This window comes from Acanthochromis polyacanthus, chromosome 14 (assembly GCF_021347895.1).
Source record: "Acanthochromis polyacanthus isolate Apoly-LR-REF ecotype Palm Island chromosome 14, KAUST_Apoly_ChrSc, whole genome shotgun sequence".
In the NCBI taxonomy this organism is placed as follows: domain Eukaryota; kingdom Metazoa; phylum Chordata; class Actinopteri; family Pomacentridae; genus Acanthochromis; species Acanthochromis polyacanthus.
In genome coordinates this window covers 2,122,708-2,145,458 of record NC_067126.1, presented here as the reverse complement: position 1 = coordinate 2,145,458, position 22,751 = coordinate 2,122,708, and the positions used below count along the sequence as shown (strand labels likewise).

Below are 22,751 nucleotides of genomic sequence, written 5' to 3'. Positions count from 1 at the left end.
TCAGCGATTTCTGTGTTCATGACAGCAAATGGATCGAGACTTTTAAAATACCGTATTTGTCATGTCTTTACAGTAAATGACTATAAACTATCTTAAACATTTAGAAAAAACACAAATATTTCCTGCTTTTCTGTTTCATGTCTTTCGGTTAATGGCACAGAAGCTTCAATGGTCTTCTTACAATAATTCCTAATCTTTTATACACAAAACAACCTGTTAAATAAAGAGACAAAGAGGGAAAGAAATGCAAGTCGTTAGCGTAGAATATGATGACTAGTGGAGAATATAATGGCTGGCGTAGAGAAGCTAATGATTAACACATAGTAGTATGGCTAGCAGAAGGATGCTAATGACTAGCCTACAGTATTATGGCTATTGAAGGGATGCTAATGACTAGCATTTTCAATTCAATTCAATTCAATTTTATTTATATAGCGTCAATTACAGTCAACTCGTCTCAAGACGCTTTACAGAACCCAAATGCCTGACCCCCAGAGCAAGCCTAAAGGCGATTTTAATTTTGTCACCTTTTATAAAACAACTGGTTAATTAGAAGGCAAACAGAAATGGGAAAAGAAATGAAAGTCGTTAGCATAGAGATGCTAGTTACTAGCATAGAATATAATGGCTCGCGTAGGGATGCTAATGATCAACACAGTGGCTAATCTAGACATGCTCGTGATTGGAGTTGTATGGTGAGCAAAGGGACACTAATAACTAATCTATAGTATGACTAACTGAGGGATGCTAATGACTATCATTTTGTCATCTTTTATATAAGACACAACTGGTTAATTTAAAGACAAACAAGGGAAGAAATACAAGTCATTAGCCTTGAAATGTCAGTTACTAGCGTAAAGTAACTGACACTACGGAAATGGCTAGTGTAGGGATGCTAATGATTAGCATAGAGTGTAATGAGTAGTGTGGGGATAATAGCGACTAGCATTGAGACTACACTGTAAAAAGGGATTGTTGAGAGTCGTAAATACTATCAATTTAAACTGTTTAAAATTTACTTTATTGTTTTAGTCAGCAAGTAAAGTATATTAGAATTGGTAAATTCTACCAACACTACCCATTAATTTATACCAGTGTTTCTTAAATAGTGGGGCGTGCCCCCCTAGTGGGACGCAGAGGGATGTCAAGGGGAGCGTGAGTGAGTGGGAGGAAAACATCCGTCTACATGGAACTAATTAGCTGAACTATTGCTTTAACTTCGGCCTGTTTTCTGCAGCGTACAACAACACTAAAATTGTGCTGGCCCATAGACTGTATATGTGCTGGTCGTTCGGACTCGGGAGTGCAGACTTCCAAGAACAGGAGAACGCATTGTTAATGTGCAGTCGGAACACCAGCTTACTTGATGACGTCACATACTCGACTAATCTACTCTCATCATTTTTACCAGTGGTGTCAAACATATGGCCTGCGAGCCAAAACCGGCCCACCAGACGGTCCATTTCAGCCCACGGGACAAATTTACAAAGGATAAAAACTGCAACATTAACTGTAAATTGTATATTTGTAAAACTGTAAATTCAAAATATATTCTAGACCTTGACAAGTTGTTTTGATGGTGAAGTAAAATACTAGATTGTTCAGTTGCAGATAGCTGTGAAGAGGAAGAGGGATGGGAGAAGAGGAGGGTGGGGAAGAAAGCCTGAAGGAACAATTTAGGCCAAGAAAGACGGTGAACATCTCTGGATGTCTCTGCATCACAGCTGTTGTCCTGTGGAGCTCTGGTGTCTCTGCAGAGCTCCAGGTCATTGATCACACCTCAGAGAGTTTGATCCTCATCAGTGAAAACATGTTTGCCAAGTAGGGTTGCACCGATCCACATTTTTGAAATTTTTGATCCAATTCCAAAACCTGAATTTGGAAATCTGCAGATACCGATATTTTATGTTGATCTGACTCCTCAGGCTGTTCATCATGAGAGTCCAACAGCATCAGCATTAGTATGGACATATCCGTCTTTGGTTTACAAACACGGCAAAGTGAAGACGTCAGAGTTGGTAGGTCTGCGTGATGCAGCAGCCAACTGGCCAATCAGAAGTAACGCTGACCCCAGAGGGTCGCTGCAGTCCACCAAACTCAGATATACCAATGCTTCATGACAGTGATGCAGCTACTGGGTGGTGGGGGGGAGGATCCGAGTATTTGTGTCTCAAAATTAATTTTCAGATACCAACACAACGACCAAATGTTTGGATATTCGGGTCCAGCCCTAGTTCGTTGTATTGTAGGTTATGATGGAGCTTCCTCCTCTCCGTACACGGCTTTGCAAACATTGCGCGTTGGTGTCTTGCTTTGTGATGTTTCTAGTGTAAAATATTTCCACACAGCGGACATGTTGTGATGAAAACTTGGTTGTCCACAGTGCTGCTCAATGCTCTCCTGCTAGCTGGCTGCAAACTGTGGAATGGATTTCCTGAATGGAGGCGTGTCTAATTGAGACATGCCTCTGTTCAGGAAATCCATTCCACATTTTGCATCCAGCAAGCAGAGCAGCCAGTAGGGAATCACTGTGGAGTCACTTCAGCAGACAACATTAAAGCACAGACATGGATCATGGATCGGAAATCTCCCCAAGTTGCATCTGAAATTTCCGATTTGTGAATTACGTTGGTATCAGAACCCGATACTGATACTGATACTAGATCAGATCGGCCCCATCCCTATTATCAAGTGACTGCGTTCTTCTTTCAGTGTTAGAACAACAACTGCAGCAGCAACATGTCTCTGATCAGTCTGTCCACAACTCTGTTAGTAAATGTGTCTTCAGCTGAGCAGCATCAGAACCTGTGGTGAAGGCAGGAAACCCACAGCGAGCTGGACTTAGCTGTAGTCATGTGATTTCTATGTAACAGAGGAGGAACAGAAGAACGAGGAAATGAACAGTTCAGATTCCATCTTACAGTGGACAGAGGAGGACAACAAGGTGAGAGTTAGTTTAACGTTATTATTATTCTGCTGTCAGAAAACCTTACTTCTGTTCAGGCTGTTCTTACATCACAGGAGTGTTTTAATACTGACTGCTGAGGAAGCTTTTTATCTGGTGAATGATCTTTACTGAAAACTGCTTCACTTCCTCTTTTCCATTATAAATGCCTCAGATATTTAAAGATGTCAGTAACTAAAGAGCTGTTGGTGCAGCAGAGAAACAGGTCCAGGAGGAAACACTGTTGGGGTGTTTGGGCAACAACATTTGGATTTATTATCAGAGGTGAAATATACGGAGGGAAGAAGAAAAGAGGAAACGCAAGATTCATGAGTAAAGTCTGTGAATGCAGGAAATAGAAGCAGTGGAGGATAAATGGATCAGCAGCAGGACCACACCTCAGTCTCTCTTCTTCCTGTTATGTGGTCAAACGTACCACTCTGCACTTCCTCTTGGGTACTTCTCCTTCTCCTGCCCCTCCCTCCCTTCACTTCTGCCTCTTCCTGTGTCTCTGCTGCCTCCATCTTCCAACCAGGATACGTTAATGTCAGTGATCTGCTGCTGGGAGTCAGCAGGTGTGTTTGTTGTGTTTCTCAGGTGTGTGATCCCCTCACAGTAAAACATGCTGCTGGTAATTAAATGTAAAACTCTGTTGGACTCACAGTAACCCGACACCATCTGACATCAGGTTTCTGTGGACCTGTTTGGTTTGTCTGAGTGATCAGACTTCATGTCTCAGCAGGTAGAAAGGTGTGTCTGCAGGCTGCTTCCAGCTCTGAGTGTCCAACAGTTTGTGAGTGTATCGGCTGCTTTACTGAAACACAGATTCACACTCCTCACCTTTCAGTCACATTCACTGTTTTAAAGTCAGAACAGGACCAATGAGATTCCTGTGAGGAGAAAAGGACGAGGAGTCTGCCAGACGTGAGGTAAGATGAACTTATTCTCTCTGAAGAAACACGCTTCTCGATGTCAGACAGATGCTTTAATGACAACGATGAAGAAACCCTAAAACGATACAGAGGCAGAAACGTAAGCTAAAGCCTTCACTTTCCTCAGAACAGGGATAATAGAGAATCACTTACATGTAACGGGCAGAACAGCTCAGTACATCCACTCCAGCATGAACAACAATGAATGAGTGATAATCCCGCCAACAGCGGGTTCTTATTCTCTCAATACCACCTGACCTGGCCCTGACATAACCAGAGGCCCCTAACGGCCGGTGGTGATCTCTGCACTCTCCTCGTCAGTCCAGGATGATGATCAATATCAGTAATCAATAATGTTAAAGAATGACAGCTGTGGTAAACTGTCTGACCTCAGTGGAAGTTGGTTAGAGTTGACTTTGCAGCTGTTTATCTCTAAGTTTACAGCAGAGAAATGTGAAAATGTCAAACTGCCCTCATGTTGGGTCTGTGACAGACAACACAAACATGTTGTGTGGTTTTTAAATCAGACCTCAGGTCAGTTTAATGTGACGTTGGGCTGATGTGGAGTGTTTGTTTGGGACCGTGTTGACTCTGCTGCTCTGTGGGTGTTTAACAGTCGGTTGGTGATAAAACAGCATTTTACTGACAAGAACCACAGTATAGATTTAAAAGTCGTTTATTAAATGTAAATAAGGGTTATGTTGGTGACGACTGCAGTGTGAGTGAAATCTGCATCAGGGATCAGCACCTGGGCCGACCGACCAATCAGGAGAAGGAGTAGAGAGGAAGAGGAGGCCGAAGTAAAGGGAGGGAGGAAGGGAGGGGCACAAGAAGCAAGAATGAACAAGTGTCAAAGGCCGAATCCAAATCTCTGGACTTCACCGCACTTGCGAACTCGTGGACTTTGCAGGCGCATTCACGGGAAGTCTGGGAGTGCTGAGGGCTGTCCAAATCCACAATTCATCCAGTCCACAAGGGGCCTCAAGCGGACTTTCTGCAGACTTCCAGAGAGTCTGCTTGGGGTGCAGACTTCTGCAGACTTCACCAGTTTGATTACCCACAATTCATTGCAATACGGACGTGACGTTTAAATTTTTCGATTTTTTTATTGCGTCTGGCCTATAAAAGCTGTGCAGTCTGAAGCCTAAATCATGAGCTGAGAAAAATAATGGCGGAAAAAGGACGAAAGCAAGTCCTCCAATGTAAGTAATACCCAAATTAATTAATATTATAGCGTATACATGATAGTTCTTCAAACAGTGTCACGGAAACGACTGAAACAGACTCCAAGTCTGTCTATTAGCTCCATTCATAACGCTGTAGACTCCCGCTCTTGCAGACTTTACGTGATGACGGTAAAGACGTCACATTACGTATGACTGAAGTCCGCGAGGGCTCAGTCTGCAAGTCCAGAGGGTGGACATATGGATGCAGCCAAAGACAGAGTGGTATGAAGAGTCACATGACAGGAAGTGGAGAGGCTGAGGTGTGGTACTGCTCCTGAACTTCAGCTACAAATGTGATCTCTATTTAAAGGACTGTTAGAGCCTGATGAGGAAAAGATTCTCTGCTCTGATGTGACTCAGCTGCTTTCCAACATCCTTTTCTCTTGTCGTCTTCTTGTTTTGCTCTGGTTGATCTGTTCAGCTCCTGCATCTGTTCCTGACCTTTTATTCAGGACTGTTTTCAGAGTAAAGTTGGACTGAAGCAGCTCCACCTTCTTCAGAATCACAGAACCACCAACAGATGTTGACATCTGCTGTCAGACTCTCCCTGAATGTTAAAGTGTCCTTCCTTTGTTGAACTTCATCAGACTGTGTCCACACTGAGAGAGGGGCTGTGAGCGTTTATAGGCAGCACAGCAACACAACTTCAGGGATTATGGGACTGAAAAGGCTTTTTAGGAAAAGTGTTTGGAAGTAAAAGTCCAGTTAAAGAGCAGCTTTAAAAGCAGGCAGCATGTGCAGCCAGGACAGAGTGAAGGTCCCTGACAGGAATCTCAGGCTGCTTTGTGCCTCAGAACAAGCCAACATGTCAACATAGGTGTAGTGGTGTTTGTGATCCAGACTGCTGCTCCTCCTCCTCATGCTTCTGATCTGTGGTTGCTCAGTCAGCTCCATCTGGTGGACACACAGTAGACCTCCATCATCTGACGGGAGCTTTCTCTGACACTGACTGGGTTTGTGCTGCAGGTTTGACTGGTTCTGACGTCACTCTGATGTTTTCCAGACTCTGAAGTTCTGAGGATGTGACGGCGTCCTCACATCAAACAGGAGAACCAGCAGAACCATCAGCTTCTTCTCTCCAGCTGTTTCCTGGACACATGAAGGTGTAAAGTGTCTCTGAGTGGAGCTGAAGTGAGTTGAGCAGGTGAGAATCCTCCAGAGAAATGTGTAAATGTCTGATCACTGTGTTGTATCACTGACTGGACTGTTGGATGTTTAAAATACAACCTTGTTCAATGAAACTCTGACACTGAAAATATTACAAAGACAACATGAAAAGCATTCATTGATCTTCTGTGTCTCTGTGGACTGTAACAGAAGATCAGGATGTATTCATTTACCAGGTGGACTGTTGACTGGTTCTGTTCCTCTCTGGACTCTGTGTTTTATTTCCTGATGTGAAACTTTGAACTGTGACTCTGGAACAGACGTGTTTGTTGTGATTCTTGTTGTGTGTCACTCAGTGTTGCTGGTTTAACTCTCAGACTGAGTGATGATGAAGAGTGATGTGGAGGAAGAGGAGGACGGAGCAGAGCCTCCAGCATCCAGCCGTCTGTCCATGAAGAGTGACCCATCCAAAGATCCTCCAGACTCCAGGAAAGAAGCTGAACCCTCAGACACAAAGTAAGAAAGTGTTTGTGCTGTAAAGTGAGCTGAAGATGACTGAGTGAGCAGGAAGAAGAAATGCTGCTGCGTCTGTCAGATGAGTTTCTCTGTTGTATCACCACTAACACAGCAAAGCTCTGCCAGCTTCAGAGTTCTGATATCTGTATGTGTGGATCAGACCTGAGCGCTAGAACAGCAGAGATATGGAGCAGAAACAGACACTTGATCTACAGCAAGAAGAAAGAGTTTGATAGAATGTTTGATAGTTGATCAGATGCAACTAGACAAGAGATGAAAGAAACAGCAGCATTTTAATAACAATGGATTAGATTTATATAGCGCTTTTTCGGCCACTCAAAGCACCCATTATTCATTCACTCACACATTTTCACTCTAGTGGTAAGCTACATTTGTAGCCACAGCTGCCCTGGGGCAGACTGACAGAAGCGTGGCTGCCAATCTGTGCCTACAGCCCCTCCAACCACCACCAACATTCACACACCAGTGTGAGAGCAGCACAAGAGGCAATGCGAGTAAAGTGTCTTGCCAAAGGACACAACAGCACATGACTAGGCGAGAGCGGGAATCAAACCGCCAACCCTTCGATCATTGGACGACCCGCTCTACCTCCTGAGCCACAGCCCCCCCGTTTGTTTATTGCATGAACAAACTCCAAGGTAGCTTCCTCCTGGATCAGAACCAGCCTGTCGTACCTCCAGAACCCTCAGTTCATCACATTTAAGAAGTTCCACAGAGGACCTGGAGGACAGCAACTGTCATAAATCTGTTCTATATTCATATTATTGTCCTCTTTGACTGAGTTAGATTATTGATCAGCATCAGTCCTGATCACAAATACCAAATATTCATGTTCAGGATTGAACCCTTTAAATGACAGTTTGCTTCCATAATGCCACTGAGGTTTTTATGAAAACACATAAAAATCTGTGATTCCCAGATATTAAAAGCTGAGAGGATGTTTTTACATCACAGTCTGAGATCTGTCAGTTATTAGCAGCTTTATTTTATTCTGGAACAGAGTCAGACTCTACAATCTGACGTGTTAAAGTCCAGGTAAAATGTTCACTAGTGTTTATTTCTCTGATCAAAGTTTGGACCTTTTATTACTGCAGAAAAAAACAAACTCCAGGATCAGTTTGAACAAGATCCAGGTTTATTTTCCACAAATGAAGAACATTGGTCCTCAGTTTCAGAGTCATCAGAGTTGAGTTGTCATCAGGCTGCATGATCATCTCCAGAATATGAAATGAGCAGAACCCCCCAAACTGCACATATTTCTAGTTTTGGTTGTAACAGCAGCTGGATAAACTCACTGCTGGTCTAAACTCTGCTAAACCTGATCAGTCTGGTCTGTTTTATTGGTTTTTCCAGCAGCAGCATCTTTGAGGCCTCATGGTTTTACTGCAGAAGTGCATGTGTTGCTGTGTTCACACTTCTTTTACTCACTTCTTCATTTTCTTCTCTTTTCATAGCTGCTGGCTTCATCTGTCTTTAATATACAGAATTTATTTATTTCACAGTTTAACTTTTCAAACTGTCAAACTTCAAGTCATCAGAGAGTTTGATAAAACAGCGACGTCTCACTCTCTTCCAGGATTCCTCTTTCTTCTGATCAGAGTCAGAGTTGAAGCTTCATCTAGAACTCTGAGATCAGAAAGATTTTATTCTCGCTTCTCTTTCAGCTCCATTCCTCAAGTAGATTCTGAGACGTTTCAGAATCAACCCAGAGAAGGACTTTAAGAATGATTTCCTGTCTGAGTCAGTGGATTGTAAAGCAGCTCACAGGTTCAAAGTGTCTGGAATCATAGAAGCAAGAATCCTGCTGATCTGTTGTTGATTAGAAAGAATGAAGCAGTTTGACCTGCTAATGAAGCTTTAAACTGCTGCTTCAATCATGGTGAGTGGTTTTACAGTAATGACTTATTTCTTATTGTTTCTCTTGGATCTTTACAGGGTAGAAACACCTCAAACTGTCCTTCTTGGGATGTTGGAGGATTTGGAAGAAGATGACTTAAAAAAATTCAAGTGGTTGTTGTGTCAGAAGATCCTCAAAGGCTTTGAACCAATCCCAAAGCGTCGACTGGAGAAAGCAGACACGACAGAAACGGTGGATCAGATGTTTCAGAGCTACTGCATCTACACCATTAAAGTCGCTGTAAAGGCTTTGGAGAAGATTCCCAGAAATGATCTGGTGGAGAACATCCCAAAAAGCATCAAAGAACCTGAAGGTAAATCGGAGAAAGATGAAAACCGGGATGTAGCAGAGATATCAAGGACAATATGTAGACATTAGAATGATCAGTGAACATGATGGATCTGACTCAACCATCCACAGGACCAAGGAAATCCACAGCAGCCGAACAAATAATATGTAGTGAAACCTGAGAACATCAGACTGGACTAAATCTCTGAGATCTTTGGAGAAAACAAACATGTGGAGAGAATGTGCCGATGTTTTCTAATCCAGTTCTTAACGTCTCACACAGGAGACACGTTACTGATCAGCAACCATCAGGACAAATAATCCAGACAGAAACCAGCAGCCACAACCTCCAAACACACACAGTAGCAGCTGACAGTAGATGATGTTCCACAAAGCATCACAACCATCGTCTACATGAGACTGGAACCTGGAGTTAAAATGTGACTGAATTTCTACCAACCTGTAACTCAGTGATTCACTAACAGAAGGTCAGTACAAAGTGACAGGACAGTGAGGCGTTGGATGGTATTAATGACATCAGGGGTAATTTTAACCACAGGGGGGCAGAAGTGAGTGATTGATGGAGAACCTGACTGGTAGTGGAGCATCACCTGACATTAGCTGTCCAGTAATAATGTTTAAACACAGGAAGACCCAGACCTCCATGTTGGTCACATCAGTTCTAAAATGATCATCTGAAGCTTCTCTGAAGGTTTTAAACTTTGGTCCAGGTCTTTATGGCCTTTTCTTGGCCCATCATGGTTGAAGACAAAGTCCACTTTCATGTAGTTTATTGTGAAAGTGTGAAGACTTCCCCCCACTTTAGTTCTATTTGTTCTTCTTTTATCTCAGAGGAAACTGACAGCATCCATCATATGTGCTGCAGTAAGTTTATTACAATATCCACGTTCTACAATGATAATGATTCTGACTCCATACATGGACCAAACACATGTTATTTATTATCAGTGGTAGAACAAACATGAAAACATGTGATGGTCCAGAAGCCTCATGGTTCCTTGTTTCTGATGATCAGAGACGTGACGACATTCACTCCTCCTCAGATCAGCTGATGCAGTTTGTGGTTTCCTCTGAGTTGATGTTGATGTTTGAATTGAGTGAAATAAAAGATGTAAACCTGTGGAGGAGGTTCACAGCAGACCTCACACAGACAGACTTACAGAGTGGACACACACTGAACATGTTTGTTCTCCATGCAGCACCTCTTCCACCCTCCAGGTGTCCTCAGGTGTTCAGTCCTGTCTGCTACACCCACCTCACCTGCTCCCAGTGTCCCAACCAGCTCACCTGTTTCCACTCTCCTCCTTCCTGCTGTAAATTCTTCACCACATTGTCTTTGTTCCTTCACCTGAGTGTTCCATCCTTGTTTGGTCTCACCTGTTCTGACCTCACATGTTTTTGGACTCTGGTTGTTCTCTCGTTCTGTTTGCTGGTCTACCTTTTCACCTGCCGTTGTTGTTCGTCTTTCGCAGGCGAAGATGACCTTGACTTCTTAATGATACATGAGAGGTCATGGGTATGCAGAGACGGCTGATTAGGCCAGTCCTTGCACGGAAAAGTCTGTTGCAGAGGGGGTAAAGGATGTGCAGAGCTGAACTGTGCTGAGAGTTCCAACTGTCTTTTCTACGCTGCCGACTCTGCTCTTTGCGACTGATACGCCTCTGGTCAGCATCGAACACACCAGTATTTACAGCAGATCGCTAGGCCGAGCGGTTCTCAACTTTCTCCTGCCAGGTAGCATGGGGAATGTTGCATTGCTTGAGGGACATCTTCAGTGTGTCCTTGAAGTACAGTTTTGGTCGACCAAGTGAGTGCTTGCCTGTTGACAACTCACAATAGAGGAGTTTCTTGGGGAGGCGACTGGTAAATGGTTGCATTTATATAGCGCTTTTATCCAAAGCTTTTTACATGATACATGACATTCACCCATTCACACACATTCACACACTGATGGCGGGAGCTGCCATGCAAGGTGCCCCTAATTGCTCCCGATGGAGCAATTAGGGGTTAGGTGTCTTGCTCAGGGACACCTCGACATGAGCACGACGGGCCGGGGGGATCGAACCACAACCCTCCGGTTGCAAGACGGCACTCTACCCACTGAGCTATGCCGCCGACTGTCGTCTATGCGGTGCACGTGGCCAGTCCATTGGAGCTGTGAGTGCATCAAGGTGGCGTGGATGCTCTCTGCTCCGGCTTGCTGGAGCACCATGGTGTCTGGAAGTTTTTCCTGCCAGTTGACATGGAGCAGGGCCCTGAGACATCTCATGTGAAAGGCATTGAGATATCTGGCATGACGACTGTACACTGTCCATGTCTCACAGGCATACAGCAGGTATGGTAGGACCACTGCTCTGTACACCATGAGTTTGGTGACAATGCTCAGTCCTCATCAGTTTTAGACCTTGTCTGCCAAAGGCTGCGCTGGCTCTGGTGAGTCTGTGTGCAACTTCTTCATCAATGGTCACAGAACATGACAGAGTACTGCCAAGGTAGACAAACTTGTCTGGAACAGCTAGCCTCTGACCACTGACAGTGATGTGGGGCTCTATGTACGGAGCTTCTGGGGCAGGCTGGTGCAGGATTACAGTCTTCTTGGTAGAGATTGTGAGACCAAAGTCACTGCAGGCTTGGGAGAAGAGGTCCATAATTCCCAGCATGTCATACTGTGTGGTGGCATTTAATGCTCAGCCATCAGCAAAGACGAAGTCTTGGGCCATGTCGCTGTGCACCATTGTCTTTGCTGGCACCTGCTGTACTGTCAGTAAAACACCATAAAACTGTTTCTGTCTGGTCTGTGGGATTGCTTGGATCCTCCTCCAGGCTTTCCTGGCCCCCTTTGTGACAACATTTTGGATGCTGTTGAATATTAGTGGATGATTCCTCCTTAAACCTTCTACCCAGTCAGGACGTGACAGTCTGAGGATCTGAACAGATCCCACTGATCAGAAAATGTCTCCATCATTGTTCTACCACATCTTCTCATTGGTGTCATTTGTTGTTTATTCATTCAGAGATTCTCACTGAGTGTCAACACAACCTGAAGTCTACTCTGAAGAAGTTCCAGAGAGTGTTTGAGGGTGTCGCAACAGAAGAACAAACCCTCCCGAATGAGATCTACACAGAGCTGTACATCACAGAGGGACAGACTGCAGAGGCCAGTGATGAACACGAGATCGGACAGATTGAGGCAGCATCCAGGAAAGCAGACAGAGCAGAAACAAGCATCAGACTAGAAGACATCTTTAAAGGCTCACCTGGAAGAGATGGACCAATCAGAACAGTGATGACAAAGGGAGTGGCTGGCATCGGGAAAACAGTGTCAACACAGAAGTTGACTCTGGACTGGGCTGAAGACAAAAGCAACCAGGACATCCACTTCATGTTACCATTCACTTTCAGAGAGCTGAATTTACTGAAAGAGAGAAAGTTCAGTTTGGTGGAATTTGTTCATCACTTCTTCAGTGAAACCAAAGCAGCAGGAATCTGCAGGTTTGAACGCTTCCAGGTTGTGTTGATCTTTGACGGTCTGGATGAGTGTCGCCTTCCTCTGGACTTCCACAACAAAACACTCCTGACTGATGTTACAGAGTCCACCTCAGTGAATGTGCTGCTGACAAACCTGATCAGGGGGAATCTGCTTCCCTCTGCTCGCCTCTGGATAACCACACGACCTGCAGCAGCCAATCAGATCCCTCGTGGCTGTGTGGACATGGTGACGGAGGTCAGAGGGTTCACCGACCCACAGAAGGAGGAGTACTTCAGGAAGAGATCCAGAGATGAGGAGCAGGCCAGCAGCATCATCTCCCACATGAAGACATCACAAAGCCTCCACATCATGTGCCACATCCCAGTGTTCTGCTGGATCACTGCTACAGTTCTGAAGGAGTTGCTGAGAACCAAAGAGGGAGGAGATCTGCCCAGAACCCTGACTGAGATGTTCATCCACTACCTGGTGGTTCAAGCCAAAGTCAAGAAGGTCAAGTATGATGGAGGAGATGAGACAGATCCACACTGGAGTGAAGACAGCATTAAGATGATTGAGTCTCTGGGAAAACTGGCTTTTGAGCAGCTGCAGAGAGGAAACCTGATCTTCTATGAGTCCGACCTGACAGAGTGTGGCATCGATATGAGATCAGCCTCAGAGTACTCAGGAGTGTTCACGCAGATCTTTAAAAAGGAGGGTAATCTGTACACCAACAGCGTGTTCTGCTTCATCCATCTGAGTGTTCAGGAGTTCCTGGCTGCTCTTCATGTCCATCTGACCTTCACCAAGTCTGGAATCAACCTGCTGGAAAAACAACAAACATCTCTGTTGTCTAAAGTGTTCAGAAAGAAAGTTGATCCAACAATAGCTTTCTACCAGAGAGCTGTGGATGAGGCCTTACAGAGTCCAAACGGACACCTGGACTTGTTCCTGCGCTTCCTCCTGGGTCTGTCACTGCTGACCAATCAGGAGAAACTAGGAGGCCTGCTGACACAGACAGGAAGCAGCTCAAAGACCAATCAGGACACAGTGGAGTACATCAAGGAGAAGATCAGGAAGAAGGTGTCTGCAGAGAGAAGCATCAATCTGTTCCACTGTCTGAATGAACTGAAGGATGTTTCTCTAGTGGAGGAGATCCAACAGTCCCTGAGATCAGGACGTCTGTCCACAGATAAACTGTCTCCTGATCAGTGGTCAGCTCTGGTCTTCATCTTACTGTCATCAGAAGAAGATCTGGAGGAGTTTGACCTGAAGAAATACTCTGGTTCAGAGGAGGCTCTTCTGAGGCTGCTGCCGGTCGTCAAAGCCTCCAAGAAAGCTCAGTAGGTAGATTCATCAACTGTTTCCATCATGTTTAATGTTGTACATGACGACTGAAACATTCTGTTTGTGTTCTTTGTTAATTCTCCCTCAGGCTGAGCAGGTGTAAACTCTCAAAGAGAAGCTATGAAGCTCTAGCCTCAGTCCTCAGATCTCCGTCCTCCAGTCTGAAAGAACTGGACCTTTGTGAAAACAAGAACCTGAAGGATTCAGGAGTGAAAAGTCTTTCTGCTGGACTGAAGGATCCAAACTGTAAACTGGAGTCTCTCAGGTCAGAGTCCAGCTGTTAACAGTTCAGTTAAATCCTGCTTCAGGTTCATGTTGGTGCTGATTTCCTCCATCTGCAGGTTTTCCTTCTGGAGTCCATGATATTTGTGTCAGAACTGTGAGATGGAAAAGGAACCTGAGCTGTTGAAATGAATACGTGGAGTCATTTGTTGTGATTAACTCTGATCATCATCATGTTCCTGACTATCAGCAGGTCAAAGTAATAATCATTGATGGTGGATCACAGATCTGCACATCCTGGTGTTCACATGAACATGGAGAGTTCTTAGTGTCAGTAATAGTTGTGTGTGAATAAATGCCCTGATCAGCTGACTGCAGAGTTCCCAGATGGAGGACAGAATCCACAGTCCTGCTGTGTGTCTGAATGTAAATCTGATGTGAAAGTGATGTGAGGCTTCAGCAGTGTGACTTCCACACATCCAGTCAGTATGTTTGTGTTTCCACAGTGTTTGTGCTGAGCTGCAGTGGAGCCTCAGGAAGTCAAAGAGGAGTTTAGTTGTCAACAGTGTGGAAGTTGATTAGTGTGAGTCAGCAGCTGAAGCTTGATGTTAGTGTGAGCTGAGCTGATGAAGTGATTCCTTCCAGTGGAGTTGTGTTAGGAAGAGAGCAGTGGACAGTCAGTGTGGACAGCAGGAATCAGAATCCCTCTGTAATGTACAGATGACATGTGACTGTTGTTGAAGACACACTGGAAGATGTGAAGGAGACAAAGCTAGCAAGCTGATTTCCACGGAAGAAGAAGAAGAAGAAGGTGATGGAATAAATGAAAGAATGAAGAGATTTGATGTTGATCCTTTGATGAGAGAGTGGACTGAGGTCAGCAGATGTTACTGATGTGTGGACATGAATAGGTGGATGAATGTTGTGCTGACATGTGGATGATGTGTGTAGAAGGCTGACATGATGATGATCCACAATAAGAGAAGGACAAAGTCACTGTGCTGCTTTTAGAGAAAAGCTGATTGATGAGGACAAAGTAATGTTGATCTGCACATTCAGAACCTGAACACATCTGATGGATCATCAGTGATTTTATACACATCTTTAATTCTTTATTCAGATTGGAGGACTGCAGTTTGTCAGAGATCAGCTGTGATTCTCTGGTCTCAGCTCTGAAGTCCAACCCCTCCCATCTGGAACATCTGGACCTGAGCTACAACCACCTGAAGGATTCAGGAGTGAAACATCTGAGTGGTTTTGTGGAGAGTCCAGACTGCATCCTGAAGACTCTGAGGTCAGACATCATGTTTTCAGTGATTCAAAGTTGTCATCTTTGGGTGAATGTTTCTTTTTTCTCATCAGTTTTAATGACTGCTGTGAATCATCCACAGAGTTTTTCTTTTTAAATGTAGTAGGGAGTCATAAAGTCTAGACTCAGTCCAGACTCAAAGCTAAAGTGTCCTTAAAGTTCTCTGTGCTGAGCTGATAGAAGTCAGTGAGTAGAAGAACTCTCCTCACCTGTCAGCACCTGTTGTGTGTCACATCACTGCAACACTTTAACTGGAAGATCACCAGTGGCACAAACTCTCTCCTTCATCCTTTCCAGCATTTGGAGCTGTGAGATGACTGAAGTAAAGACAGTGGCTTTATCTGCTGCTCAGCCTTTAGATGCTTTTCACCTTTCTGTCCTGCAAGCAAATGTATTTGTCCTCTGTGGTCCAGCAGCTTCTCCTCTGGTAGAATAAATGGACAGATGTCATTGATGAAGCTGCATGTATGAAAAGAAGATTTGAAGGAGATTTAAGGTTGACTTAATGCATAGAAATCCAGATTTCTGCAGCTCTGAACTGATGATGAAACTCTGAACGATTTCAAGCAGGAAATTTGTCTCCTCAACTCAAATCATTTATTCTTCATTCAGATTGGAGAAATGCAGTTTGTCAGACATCAGCTGTGATTCTCTGGTCTCAGCTCTGAAGTCCAACCCCTCCCATCTGGAACATCTGGACCTGAGCTGCAGTGACCTTCTGGATTCAGGAGTGAAACATCTGAGTGGTTTTGTGGAGAGTCCAGACTGCATCCTGAAGACTCTGAGGTCAGTTCACTGACTGTCTGTTACTGTTGTAGATCTGATGTGTTTAATGACAACTGAAGCTCATTTCTGTTCAACAGAACTTCCATCCATGAAGCTGTAAATCTGCTCTGGTTCACATTTTCTGTCTTTGTCCTAAATTGAGTTTGCTGTGACAAAAGTGGAGTGTTTGCAGCAGAAAGTGTAGAAAATGTTGAGTGTTAGTTGTTAAAGTAAATGAATGTTTGTAATTTGAGCTGAAGAGTCACATCTGGATCCAGAAGATCCTCTGAACTCAGATCAGTTTGAAGAGACAAAGTTTAGTGAGTGAAGTCTAAATATTTCTTTGGTTTGTGTTGAGTTTTATTTGACTGATCCTGATCCTGTTGATGATGCAGCATGTTACTGATGTGTGGACATGAATAGGTGGATGAATGTTGTGCTGACATGTGGATGATGTGTGTAGAAGGCTGACATGATGATGATCCACAATAAGAGAAGGACAAAGTCACTGTGCTGCTTTTAGAGAAAAGCTGATTGATGAGGACAAAGTAATGTTGATCTGCACATTCAGAACCTGAACACATCTGATGGACCATCAATGATTTTATACACATCTTTAATTCTTTATTCAGATTGTGGAACTGCAGTTTGTCAGAGATCAGCTGTGATTCTCTGGTCTCAGCTCTGAAGTCCAACCCCTCACATCTGGAACATCTGGACCTGAGCAGGAACAACCTGAAGGATTCAGGAGTGAAATATCTGAGTGGTTTTGTGGAGAGTCCAGACTGCATCCTGAAGACTCTGATGTAAGACATCATGTTTTCAGTGATTCAAAGTTCTCATCTTTGGTTGAATATTTTTTCTCATCAATTTTAATGAATGCTGTGAATCATCCACAGAGTTTTTCTTTTTAAATGTAGCAGGGAGTCATAAAGTCTAGACTCAGTCCAGAGTCAAAGCTAAAGTGTCCTTAAAGTTCTCTGTGCTGAGCTGATAGAAGTCAGTGAGTAGAAGAACTCTCCTCACCTGTCAGCACCTGTTGTGTGTCACATCACTGCAACACTTTAACTGGAAGCTCACCAGTGGCACAAACTCTCTCCTTCATCCTTTCCAGCATTTGGAGCTGTGAGATGACTGAAGTAAAGACAGTGGCTTTATCTGCTGCTTAACCTTTAGATGGTTTTCACCTTTCTGTCCTGCAAGCAAATGTATTTGTCCTCTGTGATCCAGCAGCTTCTCCTCTGGTAGAATAAATGGACAGATGTCATTGATGAAGCTGCACGTATGAAAAGAAGATTTGCAGGAGATTTAAGGTTGACTTGATGCATAGAAATCCAGATTTCTGAGGCTCTGAACTCATGATGAAACTCTGAATGACTTCCAGCAGAAACTTTGTCTCCTCAACTCACATCTTTTATTCTTTATTCAGATTGGTGGACTGCAATTTGTCAGAGATCAGCTGTGATTCTCTGGTCTCAGCTCTGAAGTCCAACCCCTCCCATCTGGAACTTCTTGACCTGAATGAGAACAACCTTCAGGATTCAGGAGTGAAACATCTGAGTGGTTTTGTGGAGAGTCCAGACTGCATCCTGAAGACTCTGAGGTCAGTTCACTGTGTTGTTTAGATACATTTATACTTTATGCCACTAGGTGTCACTGTGTTATGTGCTTAGTAAGATGCCGTAAAATGAAATAGAAGTAGAGTTCTATGATGGCGACTACCTGTTACGATGTTACTGAATTTTTTCGATACTTATACTGCAAAGAGTGAAGTAAAGGGTTATTCTATGTACTACAGTTGTTTTCTTTATATAACCTACATAACATTTTGGCGACGAGTGAACCTGGCGCGAACCTTTGTTTTTCTCTCTGCCGTTTTTTGCCTTCTGAATGAATGAACATTGCTGGACATGTGCCCCCACCGCCGATGTTTCTGCCCGTCCCAGGAGAACCGCCAATGCCGTTTGACTTGTGGATGCGATTTTTCAACAACTACCTGCTCATCATCAACGCAACGGGTAATGCTTGGCCTGAAGCTCGGAAGAAAGCTACTTTGCTTCAATGCCTTGGAACAGAGGGACGACTTTTCTACATACTACCAGATACAGGTGATACATTTCCCGCTGCTGTGGCTGCTTTGGAGAAGCACTTTATGCCGAAAGTGAATGTTGTTGTGGAGAGAGACACATGAAGAAAACGAGCACAAATGTCACATGAAACAATTGCACAGTATGTTGCTGCATTAAGGGGCCTTGCTTCAAAATGTGGATGTGAAGATAAAACTGACGAAATGATACGTGACCAGTTAATTAAACACTTGATCAACCCCAGCATGAGAGAAAGGCTGTTACTCGAACCAGATATCACGCGAGAAAAAGTGGTTACAGTTGCAATTCAAATGGAATCTGCTGTTCAGCAAGCTAAAGCAATGTCTTCAAATGGCAACATGTCAGTTCATGCCATACAGCCTCATCAATAAAATTTCTCAGCCTCATCTATATGCCTCTAAAAAGAAACCTAAACAGTTCAGTCGTCCAAAGAAGTCACTGAGTGCCAGCAATATATCCTCTCGCAGCTGCTTCAGCTGTGGATCAGAAAAACACTTGGCTAATTATGCACAGTGCCCTGCAGCCAAGGCTACATGTAATGCTTGTCATAAGGTTGGACATTTTTCTCGTGTCTGCCGCACATCTATGACTACAGGTGAAGGTGAAGTAAAGCTTCCACACTTGACAGTTCTTTACTTAGAAGACCCTGCCTATGCTCCAAAGACACTCCTGTGTAAACTTATGATCAGTACGTCTGCATCATGTGCCATTGAACAAGAACTACTTGTAGACTTGGGGTCTGTGGTGTCTTTTTTGCCCCAGTACATCTGCAAAAACCACTTCAGTGACATACCACTACTCCAGCCTACACGTCAGCTTGTGACCTACACAACTAAGACAATCCCTGTGCTTGGCTGTCTACAAGTTCCAGTAAGTGGAGGAGCTACATCTGCCACATCTACATTCTTTGTAGTGAGAAAAGGCACCCCTCTCTTTGGAAGAGATGTCATAGCTTCTTTAGATATCAGCATTAAAGGAAATGCTGTTCTTCCTACTACTACTGAGTTGCCTGCTCCTGTGTTGACTACTGCTTCACCTGTTCCAAACCAGACTACTCCTGTGCTTGCCTCCTGCACCTCCACTCCTGACATTGGTTGTGCGCTTAACTTTGTGCATAAAGTGAAAACTCACCCAACTGTAAAACCAGTATGCCAAAAACTCAGATGCTTGCCTTTTGCTGTACGGGCTTCTGTCTCAGCTGAACTGGATCGCTTACTGAAAGCTGGAGTCATCAGAGAATAGATGCATCACCATGGATTTCACCTATAGTCGTCACAGGACGTAATAATAAGTGGAATAAGAATGTGTGCAGACCTCCATGAACCAAACAAAGCAGTTGTTACTGGCTGTTACTCACTACCTCATGTAGATGAACTGTTAACAAACCTACAAGGTGCTAAGGTGTTCTCTACGATTTATCTTGCAAATGCATATTACCAACTGCCTCTTCATGAAGAAAGCAGAGACCTCACAGCATTCATTACACATGAAGGAGTCCCATATGGTCTTGCTTCTGCCCCCTCTGCCTTTCAGAAAATGATGGCTGACAGTCTCAAAGACCTTCCAGGTGTCCAAACTTATTTGGATGATCTCATTGTCTATGGTGCCAACACAGATGAACATGACCAGAGACTCAGCACAGTCCTACTGAAACTGAAAGAGGCAGGACTAGTGCTTAATGACAACAAATGCCCCTTCAGAAAGCCTTCCCTATGCTTCCTTGGTCACATCATAACTGCAAATGGCATCCTTCCTGATCAAGAACATGTTGATGCTGTTCTGAGAGCTCCACCTCGCTCAGATGCTGTCACTGTCAGATCCTTTCTGGGTCTTGTGTGATGGTACTCAAAGTTTTTGCCTAACTTTGCAACGGTTGTAGCACCAATGCGAGCATGTGCTAGTGATAAAGACAAAGTTACATGGACTCCTGCAGCACAAGCAAGTATCGAAAAAGTTAAGCAACTTCTTGTTAATAGTCCAGGACTTGAACTTTTCAACCCTACTCTACGCCCCGTGATATTCACAGATGCAAGTGACTATGGACTTGATGCTGTTTTTGCACAAATACAGCCTGATGGAACAGAGAAACCAGTTGCTTTTGCCTCCTGCACACTAACAGAAATGGAAAGGAAATACTCTACAGTTGAAAAAGAAGCACTTGCTTTTATGCGGGCAACAGAAAAATGGAGCGCATACTTATGGGGATGTCGTTTTACTCTCCGTACTGACCATCAAGCATCAACAACTCTGCTCAGCACAAAAGGACTAGGTCGGGCTGGAATGAGAGTTGCCCGATGGTCTGCACACCTGCTCTGCTTTGACTATGATGTAATCTACAGACCATGTTCTCTAGACTACACAGCTGATTGCCTGTCACGCCTGCCCCTATCTGTCCACTGCGACTCCTCTCAGGATGCTGAACATGAGTTGGTGGCACAGATTGCTGCTACATTGAGCGTCCTCCCAGTCGCTGACTTCAACGATACCTGCTCATCCTGCCCTGAACTTTCTGTCCTGTGCTCACAAATAGTAACTGGCTGGCCTTCTTCCATAAAATCAGTAAGTGAAACATTGACTCCATACCACAAGATAAAAGATGAACTTTCAGTTGAGAATAACTACATCCTCAGAGGTTCAAGACTCATTGCACCACTCTCACTGAGACATACACTGTTCACGCTTGCACGAGTCATCAATGAATCGTTCGCACCAAACAACGCCTGTGTGACCTCTACTGGTGGCCAAAGATTGATTCACAAGTTCAGTTCTGCATTGCCTCATGTGTACTTTGTCAACCAAATGATAAAACACCCTCAATTCGCCCTGCTCCCCTGCAACACATTGCACTGCCAGATGGACCGTGGAAGAGACTGGGTCTTCATATTGTGGGACCCTTTGACTCAGCTGCTCCTGTCTGTGGGTTTGCAATCACATTGACAGACTGTTATTCCAAGTGTCCTGAACTTGCTTTTCACATACTGGTACAGCTGATGAAGTTCTTCAAGGATAAAAGGATATTTATTGTCAAAGCATTTCAGCAATGAAACTTTGTTGGCATTTTCAAAAACAAAAACAACATAGTATAACAAAACAATGAGCAGCTGTACAAAAAGTTATATATATATATTGTAGCAGCCGTGGGGGCCGCTAGGGGTCATCGCAGCAGCTGACTGTGTTCCAGATGTTCCAGCCACTATACATCATGGGAACTTGTGTGTTCTTTGGGGTTGCTTTGTGGGGTTATTTAGGCGATGTGAGACGTTCCCTTATTACTGGTTGTTTTGTATTGTCCTAATCCTATATGCTGGGTGCATTTGGTGGGTTCACTGTTTTCCACTGTACCATGACTCAGGGGGGTTGTTGGGGGAATGACCCCGGCCTGCAAGCCGGCACAGTGGGTGTGTATTTCCTGCGTGCTTATTGTGGTGGTGACAATAAAGCCTTGGTGTGTGAACTGCAAGATTCCTCGTCATTCCTGCCTCCTATCGCCGCCCAGCGCTACAATATATATGTCAGGGTAGAGACTGCGATTTGGTAGAATTGGAGTTTCTACCAGTAGAGATTGCGATTGGAGTCTCTACCAGTAGAGTTTGCGATTGTAATCTCTACCAGTAGAGATGGAACTTTAAATCTGACCCCTGGCCTGACCCCTAACCCTAACCTTAACTAACCCTGACCTTTAAATCTGACCCCTGCCCTGACCCCTGACCCTAACCTTAACTGACCCTGACCTTTTAATCTAACCCCTGCCCTGACCCCTGACCCTAACCTTAAAAGTCTAACCTTAGCCCTGACAAATCTCTACTGGTAGGATTGGAGTTTCTACTGGTAGAGATTGCGATCACAATCTCTACTGGTAGAGACTCCAATTGCAATCTCTACTGGTAGAAACTCCAATTCTACCAAATTCCAGTCTCTACCCTGACACATATATATATATATATATATATATATATATATATACAGTGGGGAAAATAAGTATTGAACGTGTCAACTTTTTTCTCATCACATTTATTTCCAAAGATGCAATTCAAACCAAATTTCTACCAGACATTGGTATTAACTCAAATAATCTACACATGAAAAGAAATCACAACATGGCTGAGGTTCAGGAAGCTATTGAATCGCTTCATAGTGGCAAGTCACCTGGTCCATACGGCTTCTACTTTATTACAAGACCTTTTCCAACTTGCTTATCCCTGATCTGGCTGACGTGTATAAAGAAGCTTTCACCCTAGGTCATCTCAGGGATACCCTGTCGGAGGCCACCATCTCTCTTCTCCTTAAAAAGGACAAGCACCCTCTCTTTTGCTGCAGTTATAGGCCAATTTCACTTCTGAACGTTAACTTTAAAATTATTTCCAAGGTTCTCGCATTAAGGCTTCAGAGCGTTTTGTCACCTATCATAGGGATGGACCAGACTGGTTTTATGCCAAGCCGACAATCTTTTCACAGCACTAGGCATCTGTTTAACGTTGTTGCATCACCCTGTTCTTCATCTCCAGAGGCTGTGGTCTCCCTTGACACAGAGAAGGCTTTTGACAGGGTTGAGTGGAGCTTTCTATATGGAGTGTTGGCCAGG

The 22,751-nt window shown here is 44.1% G+C and overlaps 1 protein-coding gene and 1 long non-coding RNA gene across 9 annotated transcripts in view; one reads left to right on the top strand and one right to left on the bottom strand.

Annotated features, from left to right (window-relative positions):
- Positions 1-2,855: 2,855 nt before the first annotated feature.
- Positions 2,856-22,751, top strand: part of LOC127537037 (NACHT, LRR and PYD domains-containing protein 14-like) — a 26,318-nt gene continuing 6,422 nt past the window's right edge. For 2 of the 8 annotated variants that reach the window (XM_051958704.1, XM_051958701.1), the window contains exons 1-10: positions 2,856-2,944; positions 6,106-6,246; positions 6,566-6,725; positions 8,682-8,956; positions 11,967-13,761; positions 13,854-14,030; positions 15,108-15,281; positions 15,909-16,082; positions 16,694-16,867; positions 17,491-17,664. In XM_051958704.1, the coding sequence (XP_051814664.1) occupies positions 6,595-6,725; positions 8,682-8,956; positions 11,967-13,761; positions 13,854-14,030; positions 15,108-15,281; positions 15,909-16,082; positions 16,694-16,867; positions 17,491-17,664 (3,074 nt within the window). In that variant the 5' untranslated portion in view covers positions 2,856-2,944; positions 6,106-6,246; positions 6,566-6,594. The remainder of the gene's footprint in view (positions 2,945-6,105; positions 6,247-6,565; positions 6,726-8,681; positions 8,957-11,966; positions 13,762-13,853; positions 14,031-15,107; positions 15,282-15,908; positions 16,083-16,693; positions 16,868-17,490; positions 17,665-22,751) is intronic. The other 6 variants (XM_051958708.1, XM_051958705.1, XM_051958702.1 and 3 more) reach the window with 5 other exon arrangements.
- The window catches only part of LOC127537057 (uncharacterized), a 9,818-nt gene continuing 3,727 nt past the window's right edge, over positions 16,661-22,751 (bottom strand). Inside the window, exon 2 of the long non-coding RNA XR_007946452.1 lies at positions 16,661-16,796. This is a non-coding gene — a long non-coding RNA (uncharacterized LOC127537057). The remainder of the gene's footprint in view (positions 16,797-22,751) is intronic.